Source organism: Aythya marila (assembly GCF_965140915.1).
Source record: "Aythya marila genome assembly, chromosome: 9".
In the NCBI taxonomy this organism is placed as follows: Eukaryota; Metazoa; Chordata; class Aves; order Anseriformes; family Anatidae; genus Aythya; species Aythya marila.
In genome coordinates, this window is record NC_139050.1 from 2,158,846 (window position 1) to 2,174,332 (window position 15,487).

Sequence of the window (15,487 nt, forward strand, 5' to 3'; positions counted from 1 at the left end):
TTTATCCTACTGTACTTAGAACAGCTTTAAAGAGTGTTTCTACACCAATGTGCAGAGGTGTTTCTCTGCCATTAAAACTGAAAGGGTAATAATTGTTGACACCACACACATCAGATAACTAAAATTTATGCAAAACTCTTCCATTCAAGCACACAGTCTTTTATTCAGTCTGACACTTTTCCCTAGGTTCTTCCCTTATAAAGTTTGACCTGTACTTTATGATGTGAAAAGGTGAAAGCCCTGAAAAGGCAAAATTTAATGTGTGCAACTGATCATTCATATAATAATGTGCATTTTTAATTTCATAATTATTTTTGTCTATGCTTATATGACTAAATTACAGCCAACTGAACACTCAACTACTCTACAATATTTATTCTTAGAAAATGAAAGCACGCAGAAACCATATCAATGCATACTCAGATTACCAGCTGCACTGTTTGCTATGAATGTAGTAGCCTCAAGTCTCAAAGCTATTGTGCACGCATGGTTAAAACCATTTCAGGAATTCAGAAATATCATGTTGATTTGCCCTTTGATAAAACAACTGTACAGCATATCTTTGCAAGTACATTCTCCAATATACCATGCGTTTATTTTATACAGTCTGGGGTCAATGAATCTCTACAAGATCTAACTATCACGTACTATTTGTCTGAGCATTTCAGACAGCACTTAGGTTAACATATTTTAAACTGGGAATTAACTATGAACTTGAGCAATACAGCTGATTTCCAAACTGCTTGTGAAGTGAGCAACAGAAATATTGGTGATAGTGACAGCTTTCATGCAAGGTAACTAGTCACCGTTTCTCATCAGCAAAGCCAGCAGCATTTCCACGGTACTTTTTGGTTGAGGCATACATTTAGCTTGGCCTGCATCTATTGACAATAGCTAATAGACTTGCCCATAGAGCCAACTTTAGGTGATAAATCTCAAATGTCAATATTTTAAGATTAACTACATGGCATGTGTCTCCCCATGCTGTGAGCCCAGGGAACTCAGAGTTGGTCATCTCATTATTTAGACAAATGCCTCAGGAGCATTTAATGTTTTACTTTGGGTTAATCACATTAACAGCAATGTAATGTATCTACAATGGCCTGGCTTCTTTCCAAAGCTGTGCTGTTTATGTTCAAGGAAAATAAAGGAACAGACACCTAAAGTGACTCAGAGAATAAACATTTTACTGCTCTAAAAATTGACATAATTCACTGGAGAGAACTGTTATTTCTGAGCCAAGAATTAACTAGCTTCGTCTGTAGGAAATAGTCAAAATACATCTGAGCACAGTTTCTTTTCCTCATACAGATCTTTTGTAAAATCAGTTCTCATTTTTCCTTGCTGGCAAAGCTCATTAGTAGTCTAAGTGAGATGCCAACAAAATGGCCTAATTCGACTTTTTGTTGTTGGTGGTTTGTTTGTTTGTTTGTTTGTTTGTTTTTTGAAAGCTTTATTCATCTCCAAGAGTTCATAAAAGTAGCAATCAGTACATTTGCTATGTGAAAAAAAAAAAAAAAACTTCTTGTAATGCAGTGATGTTTCTGTCTCTTTGTATTAGCTGAAAATGCATTTTTAATAATATTCCAAAGATTTTTTTAATTTGAGAATTGTGTGCAGGGTATTTGATCTACAGACTTGCTCACAGCATGGGGATAGGTATGGTAACACTGGGTTTCTTAAAGCACATGGAGGCTGATCAATACTGCGTAACACTGTGGTTTGTGCATTGCCTCTTGAAATAGGATGACACAAAAATGCATTTATATGTCCGTATCTCTCAACTTTGTAACATCTTAAGTTAAAGGAAAAATGCACCTGGCATCACTAGAGTAGACCCTTATCTCTCCATGATCACTTGTCCTTAACACAAGTTGGCTGATATCAGTCCCAACAGATAGTATTAAAAATACAAGATCATTTAGCTTAAAGTAAGGGAAATCATGACACTTTTTTTTTTCCCACAATAGTTACATGAAAAAGAGTTTGAATGGAAGGCATCAGTCACTCATGTGCTTTGACCCAGTAATATTTCAAAAGCTCAGCTTTGTTGCGGTTTACTGGGTTGGCACTCTAAAGAACCACCTCATTACCACCTAAAGAGATACTAAATCCCATCCCTTCTCCTAAGTCAATGCTGCACGAATGCTACCATATGATATCAAGGGATTTTCTTATTCTTGGAGTCTCATCTTTCATCTGAGACATAACACTCAGGTGAAAATTAACTAGCAAAATATGGCCCTATTGAGAAAGTTGTAGTTGCACTGTATATCCCAGCTACTACCATGCATGCTCATCATATCTAAGCTTCTCTTGCAGTTTTAAAGACTTATCCAAGTTACATTATTTTTCATGTTTTTACTGTTCAGTGTCTCTAATCACGATGTAGTATTCCTGAATGATGTGACCTTCTAACCACGTTTTTCTCTAAAGATGCCTATATCTCGACTGAATCTGAACAGATTTCTTCTACTTTGCAACAAACCTTATTTTAATAACTTTGTAGCACAATTTAATATTACCATTTCTACTAGCTTATAAGCAGATTTAAATGCTTAAAAAGCAGGCAATGAAGTAGTCACCTTGCTCTATAGTTTGTTTTTTTACATAAATAAGGTGCGTGAAACAATCTATTGCTTTCACTGAGAAAACAGCAACTGATTGCAATACTAGGAATCACCATTCACCTGCTACTGAACCATGTGTTAGGTGGGTGACGCCAGTATGACACTAAGTGGAATACTAAAATGACCACCATAATCCCAAATATCTTAGCAATGCTGATAGATGGCAAAAAATGCCACCTAAGGAAAGGCTCTTTAGGCACAGTCAGAGCTGGTCTAGTTTTCTTCCTTTTGAAGTGACAGCAGGGACATCGCCTTGAACAAGGAGGGGTTAGGTGCCTGCTGAGCAGCACCTTGTGCCCCTTTCCCCCCAAAGTGCAATTCAAAATCTACACAAAAAACACAGGGGGCATTTTAGAAAAAGTAAGGATGAAGAAAAACTGCTCTTCTGATGGGGGGAATGGCTGACACACAAGCACACTACATCCAGTCCCACCCATATTAATGGTGAGGGAGCAGAACAAAGTTTTGCCCAACTGACAGAGGGATCTGGACTTCATCAGGTCCCTAGATAAACAGTCCCAACTGGAAGATATGGTTTCCAGATAAGAATATAAAGGGTGGAAAAGAGTGGTGGTGGTGTTTTCCACATAAACAAAGTGTATGAATCTCAATTCAAACTACTCTATGCAACTTTTTATGAAATGCTTTTCTTCTCCCTAAGGCTAGAGTAGAAAAATAAAACATGTAAATGAATTGCTACTTGGCGAAGCAGAGCTGTAAATGGCAAAATGTAAAGTGATAGCTCTACCACATACCACAGTGCAATGAAAGGCACAGGAAGAACATGACTATAAGCTTATATAAATAAGAACACCAAAAATAAATAAAATAAAAATAAAAAGCAAAAACCATGTAAAGTGAAGACTTTCACAGAAGAGACCTCAGTACAGAAGATACCCTTTTATTTGCAGAATGTGATACTACAAAGTGGTACAGGGTTCTGCAACATTCAGCAACCATACTGAAAGTACTGATATGGTCTGACTTCTAAGTGGGGACAATAAAGTGACAAGCAGCTGTAACAGAAGTCATGGAATAGTACTTATGGCAAAGAGGAGAGAATTGCATAGAAAGTTTTTAGAGACTTTAAACCTTCATGCTACATATTGCACAAGGCACAAGAAAAGATAGGCACAAGTATAAGGCACAGGTACAGATGTACCTATATATCTAAAGTTTTAGTCTGAATACAGCCATACTGATACAGCTGCTTCCTCAGGGTCAAAGTTTTAATGATGTTCATAGTATCGTAAGCATATCGTATCTTCATATGATATGGTCATATGAACGAACATGATTCATATGACCATATGATATGATTAATCATATATATATGGTGTCTGTAGAGCATTCTTGCTTTCTAATGATAAAACATAATGCTTTCTAATGATTAAATTTATCCTTCCCATGGAAAATATCTTTTGCTATTGCATCTTTGAGTTGTTTCCTGTGGCCAGATATTTTTGTTTGTTCTTATGTTCTCTGACACTGTTCAGTCACTCTCTTTCACAGAATCAACATAGTTTCGATCAACTTATGCCCCAAGTGGATGATCTTTTTTAACATTGCTGCCAAGGATCTGTGGGTTTCACTGCCTAAAGGCCACACATTTAGTATTAAGATACTTAATAGGGATACTTGTAGGGAGAAAGTTCGAGTGGCCAAAGCACAGCTAGAGTTGAAGCTGGCCGTGTCTGTGAGAGAAAATAAAAAGGTTTTTTTTAGATACGTAAATGGAAAAAGGAGAACTAAAGAATACATAGGGCCGCTCCTTGATAGGGAAGGTCTCCTCACAGACGATGACGTAAGCAAAGCAGAGACGCTTAACGCCTTCTTTGCCTCTGTCTTCAATGCCGATGATGGGCTTCGGGACCCAGGGTGCCCTGAGCTGGAGGACCGGGACGGTGGGGATGACAAACTCCCAACTGACCCTGAACGTGTGCGGGATTTGCTACTCCACCTGGATCCCTACAAGTCCATGGGTCCGGATGGGATTCATGCCCGGGTGCTGAAAGAGCTGGCGGATGTCATCGCGGAACCTCTATCAATTATTTTTCAACGATCCTGGGAATTTGGAGAGGTCCCGGTAGACTGGAAGCTGGCAAATGTTGTGCCGATTTTCAAGAAGGGTCAGAAAGAAGACCCTAGCAATTACAGGCCTGTCAGTCTCACGTCAGTGCCTGGTAAAATCATGGAGAAGTTGGTTCTCGGACTTATTGAGGCGCACCTGGGGGACAAAGCAGTCATTGGTCCCAGCCAGCATGGGTTTGTGAAGGGTAGGTCCTGCCTAACTAACCTGATTTCCTTTTATGATAAGATCACCCGTATGGTGGACCAAGGGAAACCAGCTGATGTGATTTTTTTGGACTTCAGCAAGGCTTTTGACACGGTTTCCCATAGGATCCTACTGGACAAAATGTCCACCATACAGCTAAATAAAAACATCATACGATGGGTGAGCAATTGGCTAACGGGCAGGGCCCAAAGGGTTATGGTAAATGGGGCTGTGTCAGGCTGGCGGGCGGTCACCAGTGGGGTCCCTCAAGGCTCCATTTTAGGGCCGGTACTTTTCAATATTTTTATAAACGATCTGGATGTAGGAATAGAGGGTATTTTGAGCAAGTTTGCTGATGACACCAAACTTGGAGGAGTTGTGGACTCAAATGAGGGCGTAAAGGCCTTGCAGAGGGATCTGGACAGGTTGGAGAGCTGGGCGATCACCAACCGCATGAAGTTCAATAAGAGCAAGTGCTGGGTCCTGCACCTGGGACGGGGAAACCCTGGCTGCATGTACAGACTGGGCGATGAGACGCTGGAGAGCAGCCTAGAAGAGAGGGATCTGGGGGTCGTGGTAGACAGCAAGTTGAATATGAGCCAGCAGTGTGCCCTGGCAGCCAGGAGGGCCAATCGTATCCTGGGGTGCATCAAGCACGGCATCGCTAGTAGGTCAAGGGAGGTGATTGTCCCGCTCTACTCTGCGCTGGTGCGGCCTCACCTCGAGTACTGTGTGCAGTTCTGGGCACCACAGTATAAAAAGGACATGAAACTGTTGGAGAGTGTCCAGAGGAGGGCTACGAAGATGGTGAAAGGCCTTGAGGGGAAGACGTACGAGGAACGGCTGAGGTCACTGGGCCTGTTCAGCCTGGAGAAGAGGAGGCTAAGGGGGGACCTCATCACAATCTACAACTTCCTCGCAAGGGGTTGTCAAGAGGCAGGAGACCTTTTCTCCATTAACACTAGTGACAGGACCCGCGGGAACGGGGTTAAGCTGAGGCAGGGGAAATTTAGGCTGGACGTCAGGAGGGGGTTCTTCACAGAGAGGGTGGTTGCACACTGGAACAGGCTCCCCAGGGAAGTGGTCACTGCACTGAGCCTGTCTGAATTTAAGAAGAGATTGGACTGTGAACTTAGGCACATGGTCTGAACTTTTGGGTAGACCTGTGCGGTGTCAAGAGTTGGACTTGATGATCCTTAAGGGTCCCTTCCAACTCAGGATATTCTATGATTCTATGATTCTATGATTCTATGATACTTAATTGGACAAGTCCAAGAAAATATCCTAGAGAAACTAGAACTCTAGAACTAACCATTTTAGAGATATCTAGTTTGTCACAGAGTCACTTTGTATGAGGCAGAATGCAAGTGTGAGCACAGACTCCTAAAGTCTGAACACACATACACACAAATGTAAAATGGCCTTACCCTACATTTTTTCAGATGGAAGCTTCAAAGTGAGAATCAGATGTAGCCCACTGCCTGGAAATGAAAGTCCTCCACTGACTTGCAGCAATTTTGAAGCATGCTTATTCATTTCAAAGGTGATGATCAATCGATATAAATGTTCCTAAATGTTATTTAACTCAAATATAGTTAAAGCATCTATCAAAGAATGATCCCCACCAAGATTTAAAACCAGCTTCAGTCATACAGGGTTTATGGCATCTTCTAAAACAGCAAATTTACCGGTTACAAAGATCTGCTTAGCTGTAGGTAGTGTACCATTATAGCTAAGTAAGTGGATTTAGCAGTTAGTAGCTGCTGTTTTTCTCTGTTTTGACATTGAATTCAATGTAATTCATGAGATTGCTGCAGATAAATTGTGGAGATAAATACATAACTTGTATATCCTGTGTCAGCTAAGATTTGGTAATCCATGGTGTAATGAGCAGCCCATATGTCACAGTGTAATGAACAGTCTAACATCTCTTGTTTTAGACAGAATCTACTGCAACGATCTTCCCCTTAATCTGAAAACAAGCTCCGGCTCTTATGTTGTAACCATGCAGAACTAAGTTCAAATTATTTTAGTTGCTGCCAATCTTCACACTCATTTTATTCCAATTCTATTCACATGCACTGATAATACTACAAATGATGATTTCCAAAAATTCCACAGTAGTTAAAATGATGCTCAATTTAGTCTGCTGTGGTTTGTATTTTTGAGCAGAAGGCTCAATTCCTCACTGCAACTATGTCCACATAGAACAATGACGTTCATAACCTACTTTGTGTGCCAGAAGCATTATAGGGACATAAATCACTGCTTCTCGTGAGCTGGAATGCCATGTTGTTGTGATTATAAGACATCTAATAGTGCATTCTGCCACACATGTGTACCTTACATTATTTTGTAGTAACCAAATTATTTTAGTCCCTCCACTGATATCAAGATAAAGCAGGATTAACAGAACAGTGAATGAGATACTAGATATCTGAAGGTCCAGTTCATCTTTCTGGTTACTATCTGCATAAAAGCATGATGTAAATGTAAACCATCATCTATTTTTAAATTTTACTTCACAGAGCTGCACACCTGTATGGAAGTGATTTGTAAAATTTTATGTAGTGGTGTTATCCACAATTTCTCAATCCTTTCAATACTTAACATCACATCTAAAGAGTATAACTTGTGGATCTCTGTTACAGAGCCCTGCAGTTCCTTAATTTGACATTCTCTTCTATTTGCATTTACGCATTACCTTCATGTGCTGCAGCCTTTCTTTACTTGGAAAGCTTACATCTGTATATTAATTTAGTTTAATTGCCAACTCTGCAACCAAATAGTTGTCTGTCCCCCAAAAATGATCCATGGGCCTTGTCTGTAGGAGCAATGTTTTACAGTACCTTTCCCCAAAAAATTGTCATACCAATTTTATAAAATTAGAAGTTAAAATATCAAACTATAGCACACATCTCCTTCACATAATTCTACAGATTTAAAATTATACTCTTTGCTCTGTGATATACATATAAGATAGAAGGCATTAGCCACATGACAAACAGCTGTCATAGCCATTTAGAATCATTTAGCTGATAATCTATTTTAATCCTTCTCAGCATGAAATTAAACTGATTTGTTGTTTCTGCTGTGAGACACAAGTGATTTTTCTTGCCTTAAACTTAAGCTAAAGAGTTCTCAATTATTAACAAAATCAGCTTGAGCTGAACTTTGAAGATCTATTCTCATGCCATAATTCTCCAAGGAGTTTATGTCAATCAAAACATTGTACTGTAAAAAGCAGGTATTTCTGAGGGCATCAGTCCACAACAGCAGCAATATAAAGCAACTAATAGCAATCCATAAGAAAAAGCACATTTTAGGTGTCAGTTTGTTAGGAATACACATCACATTACTGCCATGTGGACAAGAATCATGGCCTGAGCAATCATTATTTATTCTGAAGGTTTTTTAATTTCAATTATAATGATTTATTAGAGATGGTGAAATAATCTTTTATGGATTTTGCTCATGTTTCTAGACTTCACAGTTAATAATTCTGAACTGAATTCAATATGCTCATGATGGATAGCCACAAGCTTCAGATTTATTCATGCAAAAATATTCAAGACTTCTCTTGCAAATGCTGTTTAATGACCATCTTTGAAAATTTTGTTATAAATCACTTATTCAAAAAATTCTTCCTGGTATATGCAGTTTTTGTGATAGAAGCTGAGGCTTACAGACCATTTTAGCTGCATTGACAGCCTGTGGAAGGCTGAGGCAATTGCACTGAGAAGGTTACTTCTTCCAGTAAAAATTCTGACAGTTTGGGAAAGAAGCCAATACTGTTATTAATTATTTTACAGCAGCACTCCTAAGACACTAAACAAAATCATAGCTCTCCCAAGCTAGACCTTGTACAAATGCATAATATATTTGTAGGATGTGCACTTACAATCTAAATACACAAGACAGATGAGCGCTAGTGCAGAAGCATTATCCCCATTTTATAGCAAGAGGTCAGAAGCAGTTGCCAGACTTTTCACTTCTCAAATTGCTTTCTTTTCCCTACTAATCTAAAACAAAACAAAACAAAACAAAACAAACAAACAAAAAAAGTAAAAGAGCTATTGCTAATTCTGAACCATATCTGACAGATCTATAATTTCACATGCCATCAGGTACACATTCACCATCATACACTTACATAGATAAGGGATGAGTCTGCTATATTAGGAAACATTTCTCTTGTAAATTTTAATAAGCCTCATGTTTTGTTCATTGTATCATAAAACACATTAAATAATAAACTATAAAAAAAAAAAAAAGTAAAAAAAAAAGTTTCTTGTGGCTTCATCAGTGCTTGAAGCTGAATGATGTTTGGTACAATAGGACAACCTCAGCAGGACAGACGATATTGGCACCCTCCATATCATTCTCAGGCCAGTATTTATGGGGCTTCCAGGAGCTGCAGTGTGGAATAACCTCAGTTCAGGCAATTGATGAGAGCAGACTTAACAGTTCCTTGCAGGATGCTCTAATACATTAGTCATTAAATAAAAAGGGCATGGAATCAACTACTTGCTGTCATGTTTTCAACTAAAAACAGTCTTGGCTGCTTCATCTGGAGCACTGCTCACCTCTGTGAGTATACTGTAGGTGCAAACCAGACTAGCTGGGACTGCACACATGATTCAACTGGCATAAACCAGGCACTGGGCTGTAAATACAGAAAGCTTAGGCCAAAAAATAGAATTTCAATACTTAGAATTCAAATGTCAGATAAATGTCTCTATTTAGAGATTTTCTTAAATGAGGGAGGGCTGAGAATCATACCTGTAGGTAGAAATTGGAGAATGAAAATTTTATAGTGTCAGAATAATAATTTACTATTCAGTATTCCTATAGACTGGTTTTGTATTTCTTACTCCTGGTTCCCCTGGCAATTTGGGATTTATCTTTCCATCCATTTTCATTTCAAACCACATAGTAAAAGATGTTATTGACTACTTTGTATTCAGTGACAAAATCCTCTTCTTATAATCAAAAGCATTCTGACTGTTGTTAAAAAAAAAAAAAAAAAAGATGCACTTGATAGCATATGGGGATATAAATACCAATAAGTGCAAAGAGTCCTTCCACAGGCCAGCGCAGTTCCTAGCAATGCTTTGGCCTAATTGCTAGAAACTGGCTGCAGTCACAAGCTTCAGCTCCAGGTTTTGAATATAGAAACTCTGAATAATGTCTAAATCCAGGTTTTGATCTGGCCATTATAGGAAGACAGAACGAACAACATAGACCAGCTTTCAGGATTTTTAGTTCCTTGATATCTAAGGCATTACTAAAGCCTACCAAAATATTTACAGGAGGTAAACTGCACTGCAATAAAAATCTGTTTAAAAGTCATCACTGCATTTTGTTCTATGGAAAAAACAAGAACACTGGTTTAATTAAAACCTAGATCCTCCTTGGGATGTGTACATTTCAGCAAAGATACCCTTAAAATATTTTAATATTATTTAAAAGGAAAGCCTATACAAAATGAAAAAGCTTACCAATAGATTCTTCAAAATCCCCCCCCCAACCTCCACCCAAAAAAAAAAAAAAAAAAAGTTCTTCTGTTGTCTAGCAACAACTAGAATAAGCACAATCTAAATTCACAAATCCTCATGTTATTTGTCAATATCACAGCTCCAAACCAGAAAGGGTTTAACAAACACAGGAAGAAGCAGATACCACCGAAAGGTAGTTTTTGCTAGGGAATGAAAACTTGCTTTTTCCTACAGCTGCCTTCAACCAGTCCTGTTGGCCTCCTACTTTATCTAAAGCTACCCATCATAAGCTGATGCTGAGAAATCTATTCAGTAAAATGCCATATTTCATATTCTCAAAACATAGGAATAAATCACTTTACACTATTGCAAAACCAAGCTATGTATGGGTTTTCAGCCAAAGTAATCTCAGCTGGTTCTGGGCTGGAGAAGGAATCCAAGCCAGAACAGAGAGGGTGTGAAGAGATTTCTCCAATGGGACAGACGGGAGGGGAAGCAGAACTTGTGGAGGCTGTTTTAAGTAAACTAGAATAATTTTAATTTACGTTTTTCTCAAAGTGCACCAAATTGTCTATGCCAATATCTTGCATCAAACCATATCTCTTATCACAACCAGCAGCTGACATGAAGTTCCTTATTTGAATAGATAGGCCTGTTTCACAGATGTTTGCACCTGTGACATGCAAAATATTCCAATCACATTTAATACCTTTGAAGCCTACATAGTATTAAAGCCTAAAAGAAATAATCTGCCTAGCATCTTTTCTGTTAAGTGCTGCAAAGGATTTTGCTTTGCTTCTTTGTCTTCTAGAGATACAGATCATGGTAAACAATGATTGTTACACAAAAAGTCATCTTCAGCAATGTTTTCAGTTGAAAGAGAGAAAGAGAGAGAGAGAGAGAGAGAGAGAGAGAGAGAGGGAGAGGGAGAGGGAGAGGGAGAGGGAGAGAGAGAGAGAGAGAGAGAGAGAGAGAGAGAGAGAGAAAGGAAGAAAGAAAGAAAGGAAGAAAGGAAGAAAGGAAGAAAGAAAGGAAGAAAGAAAGGAAGAAAGAAAGGAAGAAAGAAAGGAAGAAAGAAAGAAAGAAAGAAAGAAAGAAAGAAAGAAAGAAAGAAAGAAAGAAAGAAAGAAAGAAAGAAAGAAAGAAAGAAAGAAAGAAAGAAAGGAAGGAAGGAAGGAAGGAAGGAAGGAAGGAAGGAAGGAAGGAAGGAAGGAAGGAAGGAAGGAAGGAAGGAAGGAAGGAAGGAAGGAAGGAAGGAAGAAAGAAAAGGTAAAGATCACAGTGATGCCAATATTTCAGTAAGTCAGATTTTTTTCTTAGCTGCTGTTTTATACCAAAGAAAAAGCCGTCTACTCTATAATCAATCCAAATAGATTTGTAAAGAAGTTATTCAAAATGTTTAATACAGAGAATAAAAAAATACAAAACAGAAAGGTGGAAATAAAAGCAACATTTTTTAGAAGAGTCAAGAAGAAATGAACAAGGAATCACAATCAAGAAGTGAGACAGAAGGATGGAACAGGGAGAATTCAAGCAGTAAGACAAGATGACAGGAGAAAAGGAACAGAATTAACAGCAAGTAAGGAAAAATAATACTAAGTTCAGAAAATATTTTTCACTTCATCCATTAAATCTTCTCACAGAAATTTAAAATTGAGAATGTTAAATGGGAAATGATGCTTATAACAACATTAAGAGTTGAATATTTCTTAGAGATCTTAGATCTCTAATATTTCTTAGAGATCTTAGAGATCTTCACAGTAATTTAGACAAATTCTGCAGATTCTAGTGGCAAAGTCTGCAGATTTTAGCGGCAAGAGCATTAGATGCTGCAGGTCTTCTGAAGAGGTCAAGGATGTAAACTTGAAGCGCATAACTGCTTAATTTCAGTTGTCTTGACTGTCTCATGCAATTTGCTATGCTTTATTTTTCCAATGTTTGCAATTTAAAAATAGCATTCTAGTTCATATCAGCTATATCAAAGTAAATTATAGCAGACCATAGTTTTCAATGCTAGGTGCCTGATGTTGGGCTTCCAAGCCTATGTCTAGATATGAAATAATTAGCCTCAATTTCAGAACTGACTGAACTGAGTCTGCTTAGTGTATACATAATAAAATTGATAACACTTAAATTATTACTTTTTTGGTTTTTAATTCTAATACATTAAAAGACTCTCTCATAGAATGCAAAGTAGGATCTGGTCCTTTTCCCAGGGGACTGCAGTAGATAAGACAGTGTTATCTGAGAATGAGATACTCTTCCATGAGATAAAGGATGATGGCATCCATGCCTGTTTTAAATAACAGCAGAGAACAGACCAAAAAGAAAGCATCAGCTCTGGTTCTGTGGCATTCCTTTCCTTTTTCATCTGTAAAAAATCTAAGACAGAAGTGTGATTTCATTACATACTTATTGCTGTTTTTTCTGGCTTTATATTGCAATACTCTAAACTAATACTAAAATTTCGTTTGAATATCTTCATCTGTGCTATATTATAATAATATATTGTGTACAGAACAAACAAGCCAGAAGCACTAGTTATCTGTATAGTCATAAGAAGTCAACATTGTACATGCAGAGAAGCTTAAGCATACCACAGGAAAAAACAAATTCTGCAAATCTCTTTTAGCCTAGATTTTTTCTGTGCCAGTGGATACCTGTTGTTCCTGATTAGTTAGCAGTTATATCACTGTTGCTGAGATAATATAGCAGCCAGAAACCGTTTCCTGTTGGTCCCACTGCCTAACCTTTTTTGCATTCGTGCTTACAGTTCTTTTAGTCTCGGGTGAAATGCTTGCTGTTGTCTTAGCTCATTCTGTAATAAACGCATCCCAACTCCAACACACACAATCAGTCAGAACTGGCAGTTTCTCAACTCCAGTAAGTTCAGAACTGCACAAAGGCTAAATTATTTCTGTCCCAGGAGACTGATTCTTTGAGGTCAAGTCAAGATCATTAAGCAGAAGAGAGTGCGGGGAAGTTTGTGCTGTAGCCTTTCAGCTATACCTATCATGCATAAATGCTCTGTGTTTTTTTTGTTTTGTTTTGTTTGCTTGTTTGTTTGTTTTTCCAGAACTATGCAGTCCCTTAACTATTGTACTGCCGGTGTTTTTCTGCATTGCCCAAATAATGTCGGTGAACAAATCCAGTGAATAAGCACAGTCTACTAAGTGGATGTACAAATGGGTTTAGAAAAATCAAGTCTCCTTTCTGGTTCTGACCTGCTTTTTGAGTTTTGGACAGTCACACCTCCAGCTGTAACAACCTTCCTATCCCACTGCCACCAAGCCATACACTCAGCGCTTCAGGGCCTGCTTTGCACAATGCTGAGCACATAAAATGCTCTAAATACCATGCTTCTCTACAAATCCAGTGTCATGTGGTTAAACCTTCATGTATGTTTCTTTTCCCATGTAAATGTTTCTGTTTTAATGAAATGGAAAATACTTAATTTGCCTTTACTCTAAACTAGGTTAGTACCATCAGAAACTTGTTCTAGCAATTTAAAGAACAGGACAAAAAGGAAAAGAAATAGCTGTTCATTGTCTCCCTGTTGAGTCAGTATCAGGATCATCATTTTTAATAAAAAGATAGAAATACTTGTGCCTGGAGGACACAGCTTCATTGAAACTCAAAAGCTGTGACAGAAACAAACCTCCCTTCAACTCTTCCATCAAGTATTTACATATAAAAAATTGCTACTTCGCATGTAGTTCATATCGTTGTCTCTGACTGAAGAGTTTATGCATGATATTTACAGAAAAGAATGTTGTGTATGTAATTGTTACTATTAAATATGATTTTAAAATATATTGTTTTAGTATGTTTGTGTAAAATACATTACTGGAAGCAAAAGCATACTCAAAAAGTTGGATTGTCAGAAAAACAGCACAGTGACCTTAAATGAGTATCTGGGAAATTAATACATTTTCTTCATGTCAGTAATTCTGTGTTAGCTGAGTGGAACTGGTAATACGTGCGAGCTTGTGAGACATGCTGTTTGCTAGCTGTGGACTTCAGATTCCAGTGACCACTCTCTGCTTTTTCCTTTCTTGGTGTGAACATCAGCACAAGCCTTCCTCTGTTGTTCAACTCATAACATCTCTCAGCTGCATTTCTCTTCAGTTCTGAGCATCAGCTGGACTCAAAGTATGCCAATTCTTCCATCATGTCACTTTAATACTGCATTATTTTTTTTCCCTGTCCGTATAAGTAAAGTGCTTTCCAGGTTCTCATCATCTTGCACATCACCCACTGCAACCTCCTTGGCCCTCTGATTTGCTCACTTGTACTCTGTGTGCCAAACAAAGCCCTGCCAAATGCTACAAGCCATCTATGATGCAGCATAGTCAAGAAACTCCTCAGTCTTGCCATCTCCTCCATATCCCTCTTAAACTCCAATTCCTCCTTGGTTGGCTTGGTTGGCTTTTACCAGATATGAATCAAAGCTAAGGTGAAGACCAAATCTCAGCTGTTACAAGTAGCAGCAGTTAAATAGTCTTGGTATTTGTAACAATTTGAACTTCTTGATTTGAAAAGTGATCTTAATGTTTTGTCAGATGTTCTGCATTGTTCAGTTAGTAGGAAATGAGTGGCACAGGAGAAAAATTTCTATCCTCAAAGCTCTCTTATACATCAGACCACTACCATGTTGTTTGTTTTCTTTTTTTTTTTTAAACAGAGTTGGTGTAGATCCAGATGAAGACCTCAAAGGACAAGCTGCAAGCCAGGTACATTGGGATTTCAGATTTTTGTGCTGAATTAAAAGCTATTCAGAATTTGGCAGAATGTGTTTGTCAAATATAGCATTATAGCTGGAAATTGTTAAAACAGGCAAATTAAAAATAAAAAGGAGCTGTAAAGTATCTTTATAGTACAAGGTACAAAGAAAGGAGATATATTTTTCAGTGTGTTTGTATCATTAAAATTTTGTAACTGAAAATGTTATAGAGCTTTGAAGAAAATTATAAATAAATGCAAAGATATCCTGAGGAGTCTAATAAGCAAAATAATAGAAGTATGGCCTTCATAAATTCAACTATTTATCACCTTCCAAATGCCACACTTATGGAAATGAGACA

General features: G+C 37.9%; 1 protein-coding gene across 1 annotated transcript in view; it reads left to right on the plus strand.

Annotated features, from left to right (window-relative positions):
* SLC9A9 (solute carrier family 9 member A9) overlaps positions 1 to 15,487 on the plus strand; it is a 226,536-nt gene that overhangs the window by 148,348 nt on the left and 62,701 nt on the right. The window contains exon 13 of the mRNA XM_082767482.1: positions 15,088 to 15,136. Within this exon, the coding sequence (XP_082623608.1) occupies positions 15,088 to 15,136 (49 nt within the window). The remainder of the gene's footprint in view (positions 1 to 15,087; positions 15,137 to 15,487) is intronic.